Source organism: Melanotaenia boesemani, chromosome 14 (genome assembly GCF_017639745.1).
Source record: "Melanotaenia boesemani isolate fMelBoe1 chromosome 14, fMelBoe1.pri, whole genome shotgun sequence".
Taxonomy (NCBI): Eukaryota; Metazoa; Chordata; class Actinopteri; order Atheriniformes; family Melanotaeniidae; genus Melanotaenia; species Melanotaenia boesemani.
This window is the reverse complement of record NC_055695.1, coordinates 3,403,575-3,427,923: the sequence shown is the minus strand read 5'-3', so window position 1 is coordinate 3,427,923 and position 24,349 is coordinate 3,403,575. Positions and strand designations below refer to the sequence as shown.

The 24,349-nt window shown below is 41.3% G+C and overlaps 1 protein-coding gene across 1 annotated transcript; it reads right to left on the bottom strand.

Moving 5' to 3' along the window:
- Positions 1-857: 857 nt before the first annotated feature.
- si:ch211-1a19.3 (actin cytoskeleton-regulatory complex protein pan1) lies at positions 858-23,328 on the bottom strand. The gene is made up of 5 exons (XM_042007283.1): positions 22,887-23,328; positions 11,828-11,924; positions 5,282-5,435; positions 5,032-5,189; positions 858-1,362 (listed from the first exon to the last, which is right to left on the bottom strand). Coding segments are annotated over exons 1-5 (738 nt in total). The 5' UTR covers positions 23,214-23,328; the 3' UTR covers positions 858-1,360.
- Between the last annotated feature and the right edge of the window lie 1,021 nt (positions 23,329-24,349).

Sequence of the window (24,349 nt, the reverse complement as noted above, 5' to 3'; positions counted from 1 at the left end):
TGAAGCTTTGATTGTGTAAAAGTTAACAATGAAATTATTCTGATCAAGCAGAAACATTTCAGTTCTATTTGTCAAGGATTAATTGTTCTACTCTGGTCTGTTGTTGTACACACAGGAATGTGCAGCACGTCATCTGTGAGACGGTGTGTGTGTTGCTTTCGGTTAACGTACCAGTGGTTACGTCTTTGACCCAGCTGTCTTCTGAAAACTAAAATTTTAATTATTTAGGCTACATGCGCCGCTGGGAGAAGTAAGTTGGCGACGTGAAGATGTATTCCTGTCTGGTTTAAGGGTGCAACGTCAGTATTATCACAGATTCACCATCGTCCAGTTTCTCCACGTTTGAGCCCGGTGTGAGGTACAACAATGACATTTGATGAATTAGACATTTTTCTGATTTACTGCATCAGAATCTGTGATTCTGTAGAAATCAGGTGACATCCCTTCTAAAAATATTTCTTGAAGCTAACAAACATTTCTTTATTCCTCAGGCAAGATTTCATAGAAACTACTGATGTGAGTTTTAAGAAACTTGGAAGAATCAGGTTTTTAAAAATGTACGTTAAAATGGGTCCTGATGGAAGATGCTCTCTGTTTCAACCTTTTTAATACATCTCTGCATCTCTGTAAAAAAACACTTAAAAATGTGTCTGATATTTGCTGAGTTATGATTTCTGGGAAATAAACGTGGTTCTGTGTGATCTGCACACCCCCATCACCACTATATGTTTGTTTAGTCTGTTAAACACAAACTTGCTGGTCTGTGTTTCAGCTCAGACTAAAAACAGCTAAGATGATGAAATGATCACATTCAGATTTCATATTACATCTCTGTTGGACAAATAAAACACTGTTAATGTAGAAACTGCTCAGGTTTATTCAAATAAACACATCCACCCTGAGCTCCCTACGTCCATCAAACCAGCATCAGATAAAAATTTAATAAAAGCCTCTAGAAGTTGAGCCGTTGGTCTGCTGCAGTGATAAAAGCTTCAGGCTGTGAGTTTGTTGCGTTTATAAAAAGCACAAAAGAATTAAAGTCAATGAAAACAGGCGCAAAAGCAGAATGAATCTGTTCACACAGTCTGATTTACAGCTGAAGATTCAACAAAAAAATCTCAGTCGTGGAGACGGACTGTGTGTTAGAAGCTGCTCCAAAGACAGAAAGAGTCCGACGGTCATCAAACATCTCAGATGTGGAGGAAAGCAAAGTCTGCGTCCAAGCGTTTATCAGCATCTCCATGGCGACCTGTTTTTTGTGCAGACAGGAAGTTTGTACAGCAGTCTTTGTTGGTCCTGGCTCCGCCTCCTTCTGGACCACAGTGCTCGCCACCGGATTCCACTCTCCTTCATGACAAACTCCTGACAACACACACACACACAGTCAGTGAATGGGGTTGTGCAACATGAATTTTGGCTGCTATTGAAATCTCATCAACCTGTATTTTATTTCTAACAGAACATAAAGAACAAATGAAATGCTGAAATAGTTTATCATTTCTCGGAAAATATGAGCTCATTTTGAATCTGATGGTAGGAACAGGTTCTACAAAAGGCTGGAAAAGTACAACTAGAGGAGCATTTGGAAACTAATTAGGTTAATTGGCAACAGATCAGTAACATGACAAGGAGCATTTCAGAGAGGCAGATCTCTCAGATGTAACTATGGACAGATACGGACAAACTGGGTCTAAAAATTGAGGAAAATGTCAGAAAAATGTTCCTCAGTGTAAAATTGAAGACTGAAGAGTCATCTACAGCAGATGATATCATCAAAAGATTTAGACAATTAGGAGGAATCTCTGTGTGCAGAGGCTAATGCTGGTTAAAGCTCTATCATGCAAAGAAGAAGCCCTATATGAACAGGATCCAGAAACGCCTTTGCTGAGGCTGAGGAAAGTGGAAAACTGTTTTATGGTCAGATGGATGAAGATGTGAAATTCTTTCTGGACGACATGTCATTCAGACTGAAGAGGAGAGGGAGCATCCAGCTTGTTATCGATAGACAGGTGAAAAGCTGCATCTCTGATGGTATGGGGGCTGCATTAGTGCCTATGGCGTGGGCAGCTTCCACATCTGTGAAGCTCCATAAATGCTGAAAAGTACATGGAGGTTTTAGAGCAACATCTGCTCCCATCCAGACAACGTCTCTTTCAGGGAAGACCTTGCAGATTTCAGCAAGACGATGCTAAAACCACATCCTGCATCCATCACAACAGCATGGCTTCACAGGAGAAGAGTCCGGCTGCTGAACTGGCCTGCCTGCAGTCCAGACCTTTCACCAGTACACAACATCTGGAGCATCATGGAAGCAGAAATCCAGCAACCAAGGTCCACGACTGTAGATCAGCTAGAATCCTGCATCAGACCAGAATGGGACAACTTTCCTCTCCTAAAACTCCAGCAACTGGTCTCCTCACTTCCCAGACGTTTCCAGACATGTTAGAAGAAGAGATGCTACACCATGCTGAACACCACCCTGGAACTACTTTTTACACCATGCTGAACATCACCCTGGAACTACTTTTTACACCATGCTGAACACCACCCTGGAGCTACTTTTTACACCGTGCTGAACATCACCCTGGAACTACTTTTTACACCATGCTGAACATCACCCTGGAACTACTTTTCACACCATGCTGAACATCACCCTGGAACTACTTTTTACACCGTGCCTAACATCACCCTGGAACTACTTTTTACACCAAGCCGAACATCACCCTGGAACTACTTTTTACACCATGCCGAACATCACCCTGGAACTATTTTTTATACCATGCCGAACATCACCCTGGAACTACTTTTTACACCGTGCTGAACATCACCCTGGAACTACTTTTTACACCATGCTGAACATCACCCTGGAACTACTTTTCACACCATGCTGAACATCACCCTGGAACTACTTTTTACACCGTGCCTAACATCACCCTGGAACTACTTTTTACACCAAGCCGAACATCACCCTGGAACTACTTTTTACACCATGCCGAACATCACCCTGGAACTATTTTTTATACCATGCCGAACATCACCCTGGAACTACTTTTTATACCATGCCGAACATCACCCTGGAACTACTTTTTACACTATGCCGAACATCACCCTGGAACTACTTTTTACACCATGCTGAACATCACCCTGGAACTACTTTTTACACCATGTTGAACATCACCCTGGAACTACTTTTTACACCATGCTGAACACCACCCTGGAACTACTTTTTACACCGTGCTGAACATCACCCTGGAACTACTTTTTACACCATGCTGAACATCACCCTGGAACTACTTTTCACACCATGCTGAACATCACCCTGGAACTACTTTTTACACCGTGCTGAACACCACCCTGGAACTACTTTTTACACCGTGCCTAACATCACCCTGGAACTACTTTTTACACCAAGCCGAACATCACCCTGGAACTACTTTTTACACCATGCCGAACATCACCCTGGAACTATTTTTTATACCATGCCGAACATCACCCTGGAACTACTTTTTACACCGTGCTGAACATCACCCTGGAACTACTTTTTACACCATGCTGAACATCACCCTGGAACTACTTTTCACACCATGCTGAACATCACCCTGGAACTACTTTTTACACCGTGCCTAACATCACCCTGGAACTACTTTTTACACCAAGCCGAACATCACCCTGGAACTACTTTTTACACCATGCCGAACATCACCCTGGAACTATTTTTTATACCATGCCGAACATCACCCTGGAACTACTTTTTATACCATGCCGAACATCACCCTGGAACTACTTTTTACACTATGCCGAACATCACCCTGGAACTACTTTTTACACCATGCTGAACATCACCCTGGAACTACTTTTTACACCATGTTGAACATCACCCTGGAACTACTTTTTACACCATGCTGAACACCACCCTGGAACTACTTTTTACACCGTGCTGAACATCACCCTGGAACTACTTTTTACACCATGCTGAACATCACCCTGGAACTACTTTTCACACCATGCTGAACATCACCCTGGAACTACTTTTTACACCGTGCTGAACACCACCCTGGAACTACTTTTTACACCATGCTGTACATCACCCTGGAACTACTTTTTACACCATGCTGTACATCACCCTGCTGAACATCACCCTGGAACTACTTTTTACGCCATGCTGAACATCACCCTGGAACTACTTTTTACAGATGTGTTGCTGCTATCAGATTCACTGTCAGCTCATATTTTCCATCAAATGGTAAAAATGTCTCAGTTTCCTCATCTGATATGTTGTTTATCTTCTACTGGGAATAAAATATGAGTTGATGAGATTATCTACTCGTTTACATTGTAAACAAATGTTTTTGGATTTGGGATTGCATTTACCTAATTTTCATTTTTATATCAATAATTTAAAAGTCTACAAAGTATTAATGTTTTTAATCTAAAAGAACAGAAAGGTTTTCTCTTGTCTGAATTTGTATAAGGTTTCCCTTCACACCCATGTCATCAGTGCAATGAGCAGCTTCAACCAGCAGGTGGAGTCCTGTTTCTGTTTTGGCCCCATGTGAACATGGATGCTCTGACTCATCTGATCAGCAGCAGCAGATTAAAGTTTATGTACACAGTGTCATCATGTTACGCTTACTTTCATCGTCACTGAGCTCATTAAACACTTATTTACACACTTGCAGGATCTTCATTTGTTTTATTTCTTCCTGATTTCACAAAATTACTGCAGATACAGTTTGTTGCATGAAATTAAGACAAAATGATTCTGTTATGAAAGAAACACTGAAGGTGTTCATGAATGTTTAATTTTTAAGCTTCAGAGCTTTTAACTTTTAATGAATGATAATCCCTGAATATGAAGGTTTATGTGAGTTTTACATCAGAGCTCTGAGATGTTGAGGTTTAATCTTTCTTTTATGCCATCTGAGGAAACTTCAGGAAGTCACATGTAGTGATGCATTCAGATGCAGTGGGATGTTTAAGCTCTCTGGTTTTCACTACACCAGTAATGTGTGAGGCATGGCTGGTACTCACAGGTTATTAGAAGCAGAGTACCGAAGGCGAGCAGCGTCAGCGCAGGAATACCAGCGAGGGGAGCGGCGGCTACGTCGGATGGGGTGGGGGAGGGAGGCGATGGGTGCTTCTGCTGTGTCTTCTGAGCAGCCTCAGATTCTACAACTTTACACTTTTGACTGTAAACACACACATAAATAATCAGAGCTGCAGCCGTGACCAGGGGGTCAGAAATGACACTGTGATGGACTGAAGCTCAGATGGGACTCACAGCTGTTTCTGCATGTACTGTTGACTGGACTCGCAGGCTTCGGTCTTAGTCTGAGCCGCCAACATCTGGCTGTTGGCTGCCTCTTTCAGATTCAAACAGGACTGGGTCTGAAGGGCGGCCTGGGTCAGGTTCTGCTGCAAGGCCTCGATGTGCTCTGAGGAAAGACACAAACAGCCAAACAAAGACAGAAAAGCTCAGTTTTTGTCACGTCGCAGGACTTTTTTTAAAAATATTATTTCACCTTGATATCAAAGAATGACGGAGAACCAGTAGGACAATAAGGCAGGGAATGTACTTGCTTTTTAAGCTCTCATCATCAGTGTAATTGCTCACATGTTCCTTTCTAAAAGTGTCAGATATTCTCCTTATTAAGGATTCTATACAAAGGAATTGCCATTTAAAACATGTTAAACATGAGGTGGAATGAATATTGTTACTCTGGTCCTGGTGCAAGCTCAATGACAAGTAAAAAAAATGTAAAATAACATCAGATTAGCTATCTAGTATAAATAAATAAGATAAATATGCAAAAATAAGCTAAGTGGGTAATATAAATGTTTAAAAACTAACAGTATTAAATATAGTGCTATAATAGTATGTCAGAATGAAGTTTAAGTGTACTTTAACTTTTCCAGGTGAACTTAATTTGACTATAAAAATCTGAATGAACATGTACAACTGTTCAATATTTAACTATTTATTGCGCAACACTCTGCTCTATGAAAAGCTGTAACAAGTGTCTGAACCATGAATGGACAACTAAACGCTCTGGTTCAATGACAACTTTAATTTAAACAGTCCTCCACATCAGTGGTTCCCAACCTGTTTTCCTTGAGGAACCCCTTCATGCAAATTCTAAACCTTCATTTTTTTATTAGGGAAAAATAATCTGCTCTGTGGTGTGCCTTAAAAGTTTTATTAATTAAATGTGGCAGGAAAAATCAAGGTTACCAGGATGGACATGAGGTGATCCACAAGTGTAGCTCCACCTGCTCACTGACTTCACTGAACCCCAGTACATGTTATTTCTGACTAAGGATCAGTGTGTTAAAATATTGTATAGCAGATTTTGACCCCCATGTATTCACTTTGGTTAAAAAAGTTTGGGTTTTCAGGCTCCCAGACGGCAGCCCCTGATTATTTTTGAAACACTTAAGCGGAAACACTTGTTTCTGTTTGGCCGTGGTATTAATTTTTAATCACTGTGGCTCTGAACCACTTCTCTACATCATCCTGTTCACATTTTGAAACTAAAGACCAAGGCAACACAAAATACATTCAGGATCTTAGGATATGAATACACTATAAAGCAACCGGATCCCTCAGGTCATCAGGGTCTACTTTCTGTTGCCAGAGTCAGAACTAAACTTGGAGAAGCAGCAATCAGGTTTTATGCTCCTCACATGTAGAACAAACTTCCAGAAACGTGCAAGTCTGCTGAAACTCAGATTGTTTAAATCAAGGTTAAAAGCTGCAGTACAACCACAAGGAGCCATACAGAGTTCCTAAAATCTAGCATTAGCTAAAACAAAGCCGCTCAGGTTAATTCAAGCAAATCAAGTCTTTTACAGAAAAACCTGGTAGCTGTATGGAAATATACTGTTTTCTTTACATTAGTTAACATCATATATCAGCTTGCAGGATGCTCTCTAACCAACTCTCCAGTCTCTGTTTAACCCTCAAAACTCCAAGACATTTATGTTTTTATGTGAAAACACATTAGAGGCATGTCAACATGCAGACATGATGTTTCCAGCCTCAGCTGTCAGATTCTGAGGCTAAAATGATGTAAAATGAAAGTATGAATAGATATAGCAGCATAAAGGCCGACCAGAAGACGAAAACAGAATTTCCAGTTATTCCTGCTACTATTTACCTGCTATCCTCACTAAACCAACTCCAGCTCAGCTGCTTTGTGGCGCCACCGTGCATCAGAAACGTCTTCTTGGCTTTATTCCAGCCATAGAGGAGCATTATTTTTCTTCTTTTCACACACACATAGAACTTTCTGCTCACTGGTTGATCTTTGGCTGCTCCTGATTGGACGTTACCGTCAATCTAAGCTCTCTGATTGGTGGAAAGTCTGACAGGAAGTGGCTTCATCATCATGTCGAGGTCTAAATAGAGGTCTCTTAGCAACATAGTAGTGATGGTGATGTTTTTATGATGAAATGTGATAAATAATGCTGTTATCATGGATCATTGTGGATTTACCAGATTGAGTGTCTGAGTAAAACTACATTTAGTGGCTGGATCGTAAACCTCCTGGATGGGGTATAAATGTCTAGAAAACATTCATAGATCACCTAAAGTGTAGCTATCCATCACAATTCACCCGACAGAGTTACACACTACCATTCCTGAGAAACTGCTGATGATGTAAGTGATGGCACTCAGGGAGGCTCTTTCAGTTTTAAGAGTTAATCAGTCACATTTCTCACATAGTCTGATTGTTTACTGAGAGCCGTCCAGCAGAGCGACTGCAACTAACTGATCCTGAGTCTGTTCTCGGGTCAGGGACGCTGCTGCTGGGTTCAGTTTCAGAGCTGCTTTGACTTATAAGGAAACATCCCGTCTTATCTCAGAGGGCGGTCCCTGCTGGGTATGTCAGGAATGACCTGTGCTGCCAGCACTCATGTTTTCTCTACTTTATCCTGTTTGTGTGCTGGTTCTGGATCAGATTCAGACTCTGAGATCACTGAGCTCTGACGGTCTGGAATGATTCTAAAGCTTTCACTTAATTTCATCTCTTTCTAGCAGCTCGTCTTTGAAATGAAAAACCTTTTACTGATCATTGATTTGAAGGTAATTTCTCTGGGTGAAAGTGAAGTGATTATATCTTTATCTCAGGACTGAACGTGCAGCCTGGACGTGTGTTTTGTCCTGCTCAAGGAGTCGATGTTGGCCACGGTTAGTTGGATGTTTGTGACCAGCCGACTCGTTTATTCCAGCCATGACGTGTTCACATAAAACCGAGAATGATGTTTATCAGTGCAGCCAATACAATGATCCTTTCAAATCTCCATCATACAGGAATTTATCGTTTCCCTCCAAACGCTCTCAACAGGAAGTCACCTTTATTAGCGTCTATCTCCACTTCCCATCTGGCCACTGTTCCTGCACTCAGACTGCTGCTGGAGGCTCTGAGTCATAGAAAGTCTCTTTTACTGTTTCATCGAACAGCACACAAAAATCCCCCAAATTTAACCCTCACACGTTAATTATCTCTGTTTATCCAGTTCACACCCTTGCCTTATGTGTCTCTTACTATGAGACTCATAAAGAAAATGTCTGGACCAGGATGTGTTGTTGATGTCAGAGGTCAGAGGAGAATGGACAGACTGGTTGGAGATGATAGAAAGACAACAGGAAGTCTAATCAGCACTGGTTCCTACCAAGGTCTGCAGAACAGCATCTCTGAACACACAACACATCCAACCTTGAAGCAGATGGGCTACAGCAGCAGAAGACACACCGGGTGCCTCCTGTCAGCTAAGAACAGGAAACTGAGGCTACGATTCACACACACTCACCAACACTGGACAATAGAAGATGGAGAAACGTTGCTGGTCTGATGAGTCTCCATTTCAGCTCCACATTCAGACGCTAGGCTCAGAATCTGCTGGAAACATCATGAAAACATGGATCCATCCTGCCTTGGATCAACGCTTCAGGCTGCTGCTGGTGTAATGGTGGGGGGAGATTTTCTTGGTCCACTTTGGGCCCCTTAGTACCAACGTGGCCTGGTTTAACCAGCACAGCCTACCTGAGTATTGCTGCTGACCATGTCCATCCCTTTATGACCACAGTGGAGCATCTTCTGATGCTACTTCCAGCAGGATAATGCACCATGTCACAAAGCTCAGATCATCTCCACCTGCTTTCTAGAACATGACGATGAGTTCACTGGACTCCAACGGCCTCCACAGCTACCAGATCTCAGTCCAGTAGAGCAGCTTTGGGATGTGGTGGAACGGGAGATTCTCATCATGGATGCAGCCGACAAACCTGCAGCAACTGTGTGATGCTGTCATGTTAATATGGAGAAAACCTCTGAGGAAGGTTTCCACCACCTTGTTGGATCTATGACAGTGAGAATTAAGACAGTTCTGCAGGAAAAAGGAAGTCCAACCTGACACAAGAAGGTGGACCTGGAGTGGTTAGTGAGTATATGTGTTCTGCAGGTTTTGCTAAAGATTTCAGAACTTGTGATTAAACTTTTAAACAATGCTGAGTCAGTTTTTGCTTAAGGGGTGTGATACCGGTTTTTCCTCCAATGAAATCCTCTTTTAGATCTCAGCAGAACTGACACAGAATTGTGGGTGGAGCTTGGTAAAAATGGGAGCTGGCCAATTAGAGCTGTATTTGTTGGAGGCAAAGTGGTCTCTCTTGCTTGTTTTTTATTATTTACCAGCACAGGGAGCTACGCTAAAGCTGCATGTTCCCGCTTAACCTAATGCAGCAGTGACGGACTCACCAGCTGCACCAATAGTAAACAGTGACAGGAATCATTGCTCGTGCTGGATCAGGTAGCAAGGCTGGAGGAGAATAATTACTTCTCTCTGAAGTTGTTGGCTATGCACAAGTTTCGAAATAACACATCGAAAGTACAGAAGCTGAACAAAGCAGGGAAAACGTGTACCTTCCTGAAGGAACATTCGCACAGAAAGAGGAAGTAAATCTCTCCAGTTTCACAAAACAATCACAGGATTTGTTGTGTTTGATTGTTTTTCCAAATTATTTTGCAACTGAAGACAGAAAAAGTCTCCCCTCTGATGTTCAGCATCAGGCCCTGATTAAAGCTGAGAACAGACGACACGAAGTGCAGCTCTCAGGTGGAATAAGAAACCAACAGCAGGAAACTCACTTTGTGTTCAGCTGCATGTCATCCAGCACAGAAGAGGAGAAAGAAAAGAAGAAAGGAGCAGGAGAAGATGTGAGTTATCTGCATCAAACTTAGTTGCTACAAGAGGCTGAGACATGTGACGCTGAGGTGTGAGGCTGATCCCTCTGAGCTGTTAGCGAAGCACTGCCATCCTGACTTCATCACAGGGAAACCCACATTCCACAGTCCTGACCCGAGGCCAGCTTCCAGATCCGCTGCTAGGCAACAGCACCGGCAACGACACAAGCAACACGGGTACCACCAACGAAAGAGAGACGACAGAGCAGCTGTGAAACAGGCAGCAACACATTTACTGTAACTGTGACAGCAACAGGAAAGTAGGAGCGTAAATCATCAGTTTGATTTCGATTTAACTGGTTTCAGGATCCAGGGATCAATATGAGACCATATCACAGCCGATTTACCACACCCAAATACCAACAACGCAGGGAGAAAGGATGGCAAGAAAAAGCAAAGGGAAGGCGTTGTTGTGTTGTATGTGGCTCAGATTTTAACAAACCCCAAATACCCGTGTTTTTCAAACTCAGCCTCCCTATTGGACAGAAGCTGGTTCATAAGGACCTGAACACGCTAAAAAAAATCTACCTGTTGGCTGCAGTTCGGTGCAGTGAGGACTGTAATGAGCTCTGCACTGAATAACAGATGGATGGATCAGGGCAGCAGAGCCAACCCATCAGGCCAGCACTCTGTTCCTGCATCTTAATGACAAAAACAGACGTTTGAGGACCACAATGTTAAAATCATGGCCAGAAAAGACAAGCAGTTTGAGCGGGAAGTGAAGAAGGCCATCTATGTCAAAGTAGAGAAACTTGCATTTAACAGTGGACTGAGACGTTTCTCCGCCTACCGTCGCATCTCAGCTATCTCAAGGACAGTGATGACACCTATTTGTGGTATAACAAAGAGAATGGAAACAATTCCACATGCTCTGTCCCTGTAAGCCGGATCGCTCAGCAACAAGACCAAGAGTAAACAAATCTGTCGACAGATCCACATCTTAGCTATTTTTCTGTTTACTTCTTCTTTTCCTTGTTGAATATTTACTTCCTTTGTTAAACTTCTAGACTGAGGCACATGTTAGATAGACAGGTCTCTCTCGTAAATGAGACGGCGTGTCTCAGTGGGACTACCTGTATAAATAAAAATTAAATAACTGTTTTTCTTCCTCCTGTTTGATGTCAGTTATCTAGAATGATCTCTTGTTATCTGATAACCTTTTTAAACTCTGATTGTCTTCATTAATTAATGGAAGCCTTGATTTTTATTCTCTGCTGCATGTGAAGCACTTTGTAAGATTGTTTAAGAAAGTATACATAAAGTTTGATTATTGTTATGATGATGGCATTAACTCCCTGCCTCCGTCACGTCTGTTCTTGTTTTGAACATGTGTGCTAAAGAGGATGACTATTCTGGAAACTTTAACCTTCAGTCTGAGAAGTTTTATATTTATATTTTAAATTGTTTATGTAGCTAAAGAAGAAACTGAGCTCAACACACTGCAGCACTTATTTTTATTTTTTATCCAAGGAGTTGTGTGTATTTATTTACTGACTCATCAGTTGTCATGGTAACAGGGAGGGGAAAGCAGCTAAGAATAGTCTCCTTTCATGGCTGTGATGGAGTTTTTCCTACAGCGTTACCTTCCTGCAGGCCGAGCTGAGCCGTGAGGTTCGCCTCCTTCTGCTGCAGCTGCTCAAAGTCCTCCTGCAGCGCGCTGATGTTCGCGTTCAGGACCACCTGGTGGAGGAAACAAACGCACCCCAGTTACAGAAAGCTGAGGGAAGGATACACTCACTCTTCTTTTCCACACAGAAGAAAAAAATTTAAATAAAGTTCATGATCCTGCTACACTCCACACAGAAAATGTCAAAAAGAGTCGGTTTTGTACCTTCTTGATTAAATTAAACTCTTTAAGGTAAGCGCCTATAGGAAGAGTTCAGGCTTCAATGCTCTTCTATTATGTTTGTCCAGAACTTTTTAATTCTGCTCCAGTTCCACACAGAGTGTAGAAATGTGCCCTTGAGGTGTCTACATTTAAAACACAGATCAGGAAAATTACCATTAGATTTATTAAACATGAGTAATGCAGGTGCACATCAGACAGTTTTACTGCAGAGCCTGAGATGAGTGTTAGCTCTACGAGTTTGAGCAACTTCCCACTCATCTGATGTAAAATCATTTTGCCACACTCTAATTTTAGTTTCAGAGGTTTCAGGGGAGTCATGCATGAATAGGTTGTAAAATTCAGACATGATGCCTTTCTTCTACAGTCCTTGAAGAATATTTTTTATCTGAATGAAACTTTTCCTGGTTGAAGTTTAGAAAGAGAAACAGGCTGCTGAATCAGCTTCTGAATGTCACGCTGTGCTACAGCTGATGCTACCTGAGCGGGAACATCAGCGAGAGGACGTCGGAGTTTAAACTGGATTTACGGAAAGAGGAGTCACCGTTGAGGGACCGGTCCTGGTACCATTTCTGATCTGATTTAACTTTACAGAGTCACTTCATTACATCACTGTAAATATCTGTTACCACAACAGTTCCTGTTTTAAACCACTTCTGCAGAGTTGTGCAGGGAGTTCATCATCTTCAAAGCTCAGAGTTTTTAATTCTTCTTCACCAGATAAGAAACTAAAACTAGAGTTTTAATTAAATTTTATTTATTCATTTTAAAATGTGCTTCTTGAACTCGTTGGAAACCACTGTAAGGTTACGGCAGTGGTTCCCAAACTTTTACTACAGGCTTGTTTATCATCAACAACAGTAATATCAAGCCCCTCCCGATCCCTCTACCCCCCCGATGCTTACAGAGGAATGTACGAAGAAATGTGCCACACAATAGTCTTTAGTTTATCGGCTGCTACTGCAAGACATGACTCACCATGTTTGGTTGTCTTTTTTTTTGGTGAGTGGATTCTCTCTTCATTCATCTTAGTTTCACTACAACAGTTTAGAGTATTTTTGACATAAACATTCTTTTAAAACTGAGGTAAAAACTACAGGAAAACATGAAGGCATTTGTCTCCTCACACACCTCCTCCGGTATCTTTGCAGAAATCCCAGTCGGTTCGTCTGCATCATAAAAGTTTTGCTTTGAGTGTGAATTTTTGGAGACAAATATCTACTTCCCTTTCATAAAGGATGCTCCAGTCTGTCTTACCCTAATGGAGACAGTAAAAGAAAAAAAGTGACTTCCCAAAGATTTTAGAGACTTCACTGATTCATATGACTCCTAGATCATTTCACTTCATCAGAAGCATTTCTAAGCAAATAACAAAGAAAAGCCCCAACAGACCTCCTTCGTTTCAAAGACACATAAACAGTCCAAAGGGTAGTACATTTGTCTCTGGTGTCTGCTTGACCTTTAAGTAAAGTTTTAATTGGAATTTTAAAAAGTTCTTCAAGAGAAACACTTTGTTAGAAACAATCTTCCCATATAGAGAAACACAACCACGGTGGCCAGAATTTGAGGGAAAAATGACACTAACTGGCCAAAAAAGGTCCATAATTACCCACAAGAGCTAGTTCTTTGTTTTTTTTTTTTACTTAATATGAAAAAATATTTTTACCAGATCAGGATTAGATCTGAAAAGGTGACTTGATACCAAATCTGTCAATAAATGAAAAAAATGTCAAGTTGATTTAAGCTAATTTTTAATATTTAAGAAAATATTTGTTGCATCGACATTTGAAAACATCACTTATCCATTATTATAGAGTGAGAATTGAAAGGAAATATTTCCATCGTGTTCTGAGGACCTGTTGGATTATTGTGTTGGTCTGAACAACACTGAGCTGGGCCAGACTGGACCAGACCGGACCGGACCGAGTCGAGCCGAGCTGAGCCAAGCTGGTGACTGAAAGCAGGATGGACTTGTCTGTCTTTTGAAAACATTCCTTTTAATGAACGTTATAGTTAGAATAACAGAGTTCAGCTCTTAAAGGAACAGTCCAGCAAATGTCTCCATCCTGAGATGCCTCTAATAACAGAACCCAGTCTGACGGCCTGATAACATTCCTGATGCTGCACAGAGGTACGGCCCTTATTACGTCATCTTATTATCACCAGTGTGACACCAAGTCCAACATTGTTCAATCATCTGTTAACGAAGGACTCACAGCTGCTTTAAAGCAACTCCAGAAAAGCGTGAACCATAAAAGGATGTGACTCTGGTTTGAAATACAGAAACAGTATATAAAAATATACCAGCTTGCTTTCTTTAGGACATGTAATATTACCATCTTTTCTTTGCCAACCTCTTCATTTCAATTCAGCTTTATTTGTGTAATGCTAATTCACAACAAAGTCATCTAAAGACACTTTTACATATCTAAAACAGTTAATAGTAGTTCAATTATAATCCAGATATTAAAACAAATCAAATCTTCTCTTCGGTTCAATCCCTCAACCTGAGCTGCATGAGGAGACCGTGGAGAGGAAAACCTCCACCAGAACCAGGAAGGATGGTCATCTTTCTGGACTGGTTAGGGCTGGAGAGGACAGGATAGAGGGGTCAGCTTCAGCGTGCACCGTAAAGTGATGCACCGGGAAGTTGTAAAGTGTGCTTTCTCAACCTTGGGATGCTGCATGGCAACAACGGTTCCAGGGATGTACATAATAACTGTCACTATACCATAAAACCAAGTCAGGAGCACATTATTTTTAAGGTCAGAAAATTACATAAAGATACTTTAAAGTCACAAAAGTGAGCTTTTCCAACAACTAAGGCTGTGTGATGTGGTCAAAGCGCTTTTATAGTGCTTTTATAGTGCTTTTATAGGCACAGTCTTGGAAATTTCTCAAAATATATATAAAATATATGTATATATGTATATATTAATATATATATTAATATATACATATAAAATGGTTAACATTTGAATTAATGGAAAAAAAAATCTGTGTTATTAAGAAACAAGCTGTCTGAAGTTCTGTTTTCTCCAATTCACCAAACAGCCTTAATCTGCTTTATGAGTGTGATGTAATCATTGCATGAAGTGCAAACATTTTCACACGTTCTTCTATGCAGAACGGCTGCTTTGTGCATGCATGCACCCAAAACCTGGACTTGCACAGGACCAGTTGCACAGGAAGCATCACTTTGTGCTGATTATTTGCAAACAGAAGCTGTTCACAAAACACAAGTGTGGTTCTTCCTGCGAGCGCAGTGTGTGGTTTCACCTCATGTACCTCAGTCAGCGGGTATACTGGGCTTTCTGACACCGTTCAGGTTTGTATTTCCGCTGGAAATTTTCTACTGACCTCCCGTAAAACACACTGAAGCTACAAGTTGAGCATCAACAATCTAATAACGTTGATCAGAAACATTAGATCGTGTTTTGTGTTGATCAGCAGCAAAAATGTCACCTAAAAAGGAAATCTTCTCCTCCTGCATATCACACAACACCTGCAAATGTCACATACAGTCCAGACATTTCACAGCTGAGAGCACAAAGAGCAGGACAGAGAGGACGGAGATTATTTTATAGCTCAAAGGACAAAGTTGCAAGTGAAAATCTACCCAGCATACTCGGGGGCAGGCACGCCTCATTCAGAGCTTTCTCTCTGTGTGTTTGTGATGAACCGAACTTGAGGGACAACCTGAAGGGGTTAAATGATAAAATGTTTCTAGCAGCTCGAAGCTGAACAGGAAGCTGACAGGAAGAAGAAATCTAACGTTGATGTTTTTGGTACTTTCCTGCAGTGGATGAATGTCCTGTTTTTTTCAGAGGACACACACTCGGGTTGTTAGAGGACGTTCACTCTCAAGTTTAAAGCTGAGAAATATTGGTTAGAGGGGTTATTATTAGACCTCACTATGTTGTTTCATTTTCTACATTTTCAAGCTATTTTTTCAACAAGCTTACCTTTTCAGACTACAACCAGACAATGATAATGCATAAGCTGATATTAAATTAAGTGCACCACGATGGTGGCACATGGCCCAACAATTAGTGCACAAAGATCATGACCAAGACATTTCTATTCTATCAAATCCAGTTTATATTCCTAAACAAGAGCAAAACTTTAATCAGGGATTCAATGATTACAAGCACAGATAAGTCACATAAAACTGTTCAACACCAATCCACAGCTTCACTGTCTGGTTTCACATTTCTAGTTGAAGAGTTATTAAGCTGAAACACCTGTGAACATCTTGTGCAGAAAACAGCAGCAGACACACACACAAGTAAACCAAAGATACTGCTGTCCTTTAATCTGACAACTGCCATCAGGTTGGAATTATCACTCTGGTGTTATTACACAAACCTTCCCTCTAACAAACAGAGCTGATGGTAACGACTGTGAGACAGGATGTTTTCTTGTGCTTCTAACATCAACACTTGTTACCACAAGTGCAATAAAACATCAAAAAGCACAGCCATGAGCTTGAAATATGTTGAAAATTTACATTTTTACCTGCTTCCACCCAACACATTTCACACAACGACAATACACCTGACATGCTAATGTAAAAAGAAAACTATGTCTCTATGAGAACTTTGGGTGTTATACCCCAGTTGATGTACTGTCCAGTCTCAAATCTCTTCATCACATGTTTAGGACATTAGAAAAATCTAATTATTGATTCATTCTGATAAAAAATAAAGCTTTAGGATACATAGAAATATGCAAATCCAACTAAAATATTAGAGAAATGTCCTTTAAAGCCTCATTTATGTTCCCTTTATGTAAATCTGTGCCAAATCTTGTCAAACATCACTGCCCACAAACTCCAATGCATTCATTACACTGGCCTGGATGTAGGCAATAGATCCACTACAGGCCAGTGTGGGGTCCAGAGTTCACTTCTAGGGTCCAACGTCTGTTTGTGACAATAGCAAACATGTATAAAATACAAATTAAATGCATTGTGGCTTCTAGGTCTTCTTTGCTCCTTTCACTGATCATACATGATCTATACTGTGCAGCATTGCTCCCTCAGTTTCCAGTGGCTCTGCTCTGTTATTAATACGATATTCAACCTTTTGAATGACGTATTTCCTTTCTCACATGAGGTGTTGCTGAATCAAGAAGTAGTGAAGGTGAAGAAAGAACAAACAAGAGAGCTGGCTCATCTGTTGGTTTATGCAGGGCCACTTCCTATTCCAGCACCTTGGTTCATTCATTCAACCGGACTTTCCAAGCAGATCAATGAGACTCTGATTAAGACGGGCTGATGCGAATGCAGAGTTAGGTGGTTTCCACAGGAGTTGATGAAGACCAAAACCAGAACTAAAAGACGATAAACATTAGACTTACATGAAAAGGGGTCTGTCTCCAAATATATTCCTCTTTTCAATAAATGTTTGCAGCAGGTTCTAATAAAACAATTCAGCAACAACAACAACAACAAAAAAACAATCAAGAACCAAAAGTAGAACCCTGAGGAACCCCGCGGGTGTCTGCGAACACTTTCTGACTTAAAAATTCTCTGTCTCTGACTCATGTTTATGGCACAGTGACATTTATTATGCAGAGTCCTGGAGGTTTTGCTGTCCTGTAGCATCCTGAGGCCGAGAAGCCAAACTTCACTTTCTTTTTTCCATCCCATTGCATCACCTTACGCCACCCCATCACAAGCTATCAACTGGATATCAACACACTGATTAAGCAAAGAAATACAAGAGGACATTATCATAGAAAGCGAGGAAAAGACAAAGAGAAAGCGATAGAGCAAGGGACAATACAAGAGTCAACATCAGACTGACTTTTACTGGCTGGAGGGATCTCAGAGAAGAGACAGGATGTAAGATGGATGTTGAATTAGCCGGCATTAGGGGACGCTTTAATGGGATAATTACAATGTTTAGATTAAAGGTTTACTTTCAGGGTTGATACAAAAACATACTTTTTTTTCATATTACAGATTCAGTCATTGTTACTTTACTTCATTTGTATCTTCTCAGAGACCATTGAGACTTTCTCAATATTCTCATTTTGTCCGAATCCCAAAAAGACAAAAGAAAAAACAATAATCTTTTCATTTAAAGGCTGGTTCACACTTTTTTTTTCCACACTAATATTCCATTAACTAATATTCCGTTATTATACTATCATTCATTTGCAGACTAACACCTGTGTCCTTATTAGCCAGCAGAACATCAGAGCTGCAGAGATCTGACCGGGATGAGGACCAGGAACTCTTCCTGAAAGGTCAGTCGGAGCGTTCTCATCTAAACGTGGATGGCTCATGAAAGATGACTTTCACAAGTACACACTTTGTCTCATGAACTCCACAAACATTTTTCACTGATGGGAAACATGTTGAGTCCAGAGTGTAGAGAGAAACCCGAGCTTCAGCATAGACAGCCTCGTCTGTTTTAAGATTTTTTTTGTTTGTTTGTTTTTTAATATTTTCTGTTTCTGTTTAAAAGAAAGAAAAGTTTGTCTGAAGTCCACAGTTATGGCGACAATCCTGAAATTTTTACTAGATGAGTCAGGAGGGGAGAAGTCAGAGGAAAAAGTAAGGAAGCAGCGATGGGTGGAGGAGTGGGGCAGAGGTGAAGGAGAGAGGGAGGTGGAGGAGGAGTCAGGAAGAACCACGAGAGGAGGAGGGAGAGCGAAGGACTAAAGTCACTTTTTCCAGTCAGCAACACAGAGAATATGAAGCTGGAAAGCAACTAAATTTGTCACAGTTTAAAGTCGGCCTGCTGGGAGGGAAAATCCTTTCAGGAGGGAAAATCTAGTCTCCCAGAATGGAAACAGTGGTGGAAAGAGGGAGGAGATCAGCAAGGAGAAGAGTCCTCTGTTCGCACCAGAGCTCTGAAACAACCAGCAGCTCCACTCAGGACGTTTCCACGTTTTCAGGTTGTGGATAAAACAGAAGCGATACTGTCCTCCGTCCTCAGTGTGTCCCTTCAGACGTTATTTATGGATCTGAGTTTTAGGTTTGGAGGCTGTTTTGTAAAGTTGGGGAAATTGTTTTGCTGAGCTGATAATGTTAAGCTGCTCATCAAGGTCAAACCATTTATCTCTGATTGTTTGGAAAAGTCTGGAATCTAATAAAAACATATTCATGACGCCATCTGACATGACGACTTTATCTGAACGATCGGCTGATTTTCATTCTAATGACCTGTAGTTTTATTAAGTATCAGAATGACATTAGCCTTGAGTGTCAGTAATTACTGTAAAGGTGGTGATTTTAAACTAAACCACAAACACTTTTATAAACTTCACCAAACAAATGGGATTTCTAAACCACCAAACTCATGAGGGAAGAGAGAATCCAGTTACAATGCTGATTTTTGTCAGTGACAGGTTGGTTATTGTTAGTTAGTTTAATTTATATTCATTTTGTAATTTATTTTCTGATAGCAACTTGTTGAGCGCATCACTGGTTCAGCTCTGAGCTGCGTTGAGTCCTACCCCTCAGACAGAAGCTTCTGTGTCAGTACTGACTCTTTGACCTCCACCTCTGCTGGTCTGCCCTGGGGGGTACCACAAGGCTCCATTCTAGGACCTCATATTTTCGCTCTACCTGCTTCCACTAGGCCAGTGAACCTCAATTCTGGTTCTCAAGGGCCGGCGTCCTGCCGGTTTTAGAAGTTTCCCTGCAGACTTAAATAATCAGACTTACGTGACGTCAAGCTCTGCAGAAGTCTGAGTCCGAATCAGGGAAACTTCTAAAACTTGCAGGGATCAGTTTTGTTCACCTTTTAACAGGTACAAGGTATTACTGTATATTTTCCATTATTTATTTATTTTTTTTTTTTTACATTTTTGGATGTGGGATTTTCAGCCATCCATAAAAGTCAGTACTGGAACACTCCCAAATATTTCTAACCAGTCATGAAGTTAGACTGGGAACAGTGGGAAAAGAGGTTGAGATTTGATGAAGTAATTAATTGTGTGCATCTGCAGAAACGTTCATGCAAAGGGTTTTTCATATTTCAAAATGACGAGTTACTGATCAGAGGTTTGTCTGTATTCCAGTCACAGTGCAGCTGCTCTGCAGACAGCACTGACAGCCATTATTAACGCTTTCTAATTGTTTTGGCGCCTGTAATACGATTTATCTCTTCTCTGCTTCTGATGTTCATTTCTGCCAGGATTATAGCAGCTCTATCCTCATGCACTCATGCAGCTTGCAAACTAAACCACCATCATCTCTCAGGTTTCAAACAATGATAAGGCCTCACATCAGGAGGAAATGAACAATCTTGAAGTGTGTTGGACAGAGAACAACCTGCTACTCAACACCAACTACTCCAAAAAAACTAATATTGATTTAAGAACAAATATTTGAGATCAAAACAGTCGAGGCCACACAAAAAAAGTCAGAAACAACTTTACTCACTGAGGAAATTTAAGAAAACAAAATCTATGGAGCCTAGAGAACATCCTACAGTGACTGGAAAGATCCCAAACTGATGTCCAAGATTCCCCAAAGCATCGTTAATAAGCTTCCACAGAACATCAGATCTACCCGTAAGCAGTCTGCACACGTAGCACATAAGATGAAAGGCTGGTGCATGAAATATCAGAGCAAGCCTGGGTGGTAAATCAAGCCAGGTATTTCTCTGAAGTCTCAGTTTTCTCACATCATCATGTCACAATCACCATAACAACAGTGTATGTGCTGTGGTTGTGTAAAAGGAAGAAGCTTGTAATAAACTTATGAGCAGCCACAACCCGGAGGGTTTGACTCTTCTACCATAACAGGACAGATGTGATGGAGAAAAGAAACTTAACTTAGGACGTCTTTTCCACCTTCACTTTCATTTGTCAGGTAACAAGTAATATGCTTAACAGCGTCTTGTTCTGCCATCTGCACTAAAAATGTGCTAAAAAAGTTGTGGATAGTTTGTTAAATGACTTTTGAGCATTTTTCTCTTGTTAAAATGATCTTTGAGCAGCTTTGTTTTTATTTATTTATTTAATGACTGCAGCGGTCAGACTGGTGCTGAGCTGAACGTGGTGTTTGGAGGGGAAAGTGTTATGGAAACGCATCATATGTCAGATGTTGTTAGATAAATGGAGAGTTGTGCACGTCTGAAAGGGGGTTTGTCCAGGTTCCAGTAGATCAGGGTCTAATGAATAAATAATAAATCTTAAGTCCTGTAAATGAAACTTTCCCAGAAATAAAACGGAACAAGCAGCTTCACGTAGCACCGATGACGAATGATCCAATCTGACCTCCAGCAAACAGCTGGACTTTATTAAGACAAGGCCGGGAGGGCCACGTCGTTCAGAACAATGCTGCAGGATGAAGATGTTCATGCATGACATCCACGATGTCTCAGCCGGTTACAACTATACATGAATGAAGGAGGGAGGTGAACAGTTATACACTGTAAAAAGACAATAGTTCAACCAATTTAAATTAACTTTCCGTTCATAACAAGTGATTAAGTTTGTCCAAGTTGTGTTATTACAACTCAATAAAGTCAGACTCAACTCATTAAGTTTGTTTGAAACAGGGGTGTCGATCTTAATATCAACAATACTGATACCAACATCGATATTGATTGATACTAGCATAATAAAATCAATACTTTAGCTTCACTTCTTCTCCTCTATGCAGGATGTGCTGCTGCATTTCATCAAAGAAGCGACCTGGCTGTCTGTCTGTTTAAAGTGCCTCTTCATCACACGCTGCTCCTCCTCCTCCATCTTGTGTTTAGTGTTGTATGGTCACATGACTCAGCTACAAACAGGCACTCACACCTGAACACACAGGATTATTCTCTCATCATTAACTATGAAAAAGTATCAGTATTGGTATCAAACTTACTAGCCCTTTATTTACTTGGTATTGGATCAATTCCAAATCCTGCAGAATCGCACACACCTAGCTATAAATAAAGAATCTGAACCACTACGACTCATTTTCAGAGGGAGTCAACTCAAAAGACTCAAGTTGTTTCAAACAAAATATTTATTTTGCAAAACTAACTTAATATTCTTACTGTACTTGAAGTTATAGAAGTATTTTCAATGTATAGTTTTACATATTCTGCAGAGAGAAGTGCTGAAGCATAACATCTGTAATGAATGCTTAAGTTTCTATTTCTGATGCCAGAGACACTCGAAAACCAGATCCAGCTGGTGGTGGATGCCGGTCCCTGTACTATCCTTCCCATGCATGGGCCCACCTTTAACATCCAAACAGAACAATATATTCCAACAATGTCTACATGTAAAAAATACCTGCTAAGTATACATTTCCCATGAGCTTTGTAGTATTACTACATGAAAGTAAATTATTTGAGTAAGTCTGACAGTCCAGTTGAACTAATTTAGTAAATGAACTTAATTCAATTAGTTGTTAGAAATACAAACTATTTGTTTATGTTGGCTGTACAATTCTTCAGATTTAAAGTGAATAAAACTGAATAAAAGTTTTTATTATTAACCAAAAGAATTTGGTGGGATTCTTATGAAGAACTGTTTAGACTACAGCATGAACTCTGATTTTACCAACAGCACGATGCCTGTGGATACGCTGATATTTTTCTGATGAGTCATTTTAGCCACTCTTCTAAACGATTGTTTTTTTAGGAATAAAACAGATATGAAGGAAAAGAAACTGAGAGATAAATTCATGTTTTCAGGAAGACAAACCACCTCAAAGATACCGTAGAAACCCTGAGTACGACTTGTTTTAAGTGTTTGTCAGATTGACTAATTCCTGAAAAATCCTGGAAAATGGTCTGAATGTTTCCTTGTTAAGAAACTGAGCTGAAACTCACGTTTTCCTCCCAGCACTTCTCCTGAGTGGCATTGGTGGCGTTGAGGAGTCCCACCAGCACCAGGATCTCTCCTCTCTGCTTGGCCTGCTTCCCCCTCTCCTCCTCCACCATCTCCTCCAGTGCCACCTTGTCCTTGTTAAACACCACCTTGGCCCCCTCCAGCTTCTCCGTCATCTCCTGCAGCTCAGTGCGGCACTGGGCTGAGCCCTTCAGGTCCGGAGAGGTCGACCACACCACGATGGTGACCAGCGAGACGAGGGACCAGACCGACAGCAGCCCGATCGCCACATTCTTGGCCGTTGCTGAGTTCTTGGTGGGATTTGCCATGAGGGAAAATCTGAGGTGGAGGGTGGAGAAGATGAAGATGAACTGTGGATCGAGTAGCTTCTCTCAGTGAGTCTCTCAGCTTTAACTGAGCAGAGTTTCATTTCAGGCTGGGCAGAGACATGGGGAGGTAAACTCCTCCTCCTCCTCCTCCTCCTCCGCTTCCTCATCCCCCTCATCCTCCTCATCATCCTGCCTTACCCGCTCTCCTCCCTTTCTCCACCCTACCCCAAACCTCACCCCCAAACCTCACCCTCTTCCTCCTCTCCATGTCACCGTTATCGAGCCCAGAGAGGACACAGTGATCAACAGGAAGGTTGCAACATCAGCGAGTAGTGCGCAGTCTGAATTAAACACTCAGAGTTCATGGAAAGTTTTGTTTGTGTGTGTGTGTGTGTGTGTGTGTGTGTGTGTGTGTGTGTGTGTGTGTGTGTGTGTGTGTGTGTGTGTGTGTAAAACACTGAGGCTTTCTGTTTCTGTTTCCCAGCCTCATAGCGACGAACTGAAATGAACTCTTCAACTGAAAATATGTTGGAGGTGCAGAAAAGAATCTTAGAGAAACAGAAACAGAAAGAAAAAAAGATAAGCCAGAGACAGAGAGAGTGCCTCACTCTGCAGCAGCTCTCACTCTTTCCTGACCTGCCAACAAACCCCGCCCCCTCCATCACACTGCCACACCCACTCACACCCCTCCTGCATGTTGGCACTGTGATTGGAACAAGCTCAGAGGGAAGGCTTGATGCCAGAAGCTCCTGGAAACAACCAAACATCGCCTCTACAGCACTGGGTCATTCGTGCCAGGAGTAAGGGGCCCTGTTCCAGCAGCAGGGCCCTGAATCATCCTGGTTAACCAGCTCCACCCATCACGCTCCATCTATCTGGAGCTTCACCAGGCAGCAGCCACAGGTTAAAACATTTAAAAGAGACGAAACCTGCTAGAATGAAAAAATGAATTCTTTCATCTGTCCATACTGTTGTAGCACATTGGTTCACTGAGCAGGGTCTTTGACAGGGGCGAAGCTAGAGGGGGCCAGGGTGGCCCTTTTAAATAGGATTGGACTCCCCAGGTGCCACTTCAGGTGATTGACAGGTCTCTTAAGGAGTACAGAAACGTCTTTCCAGACCTGCATGGATCACCA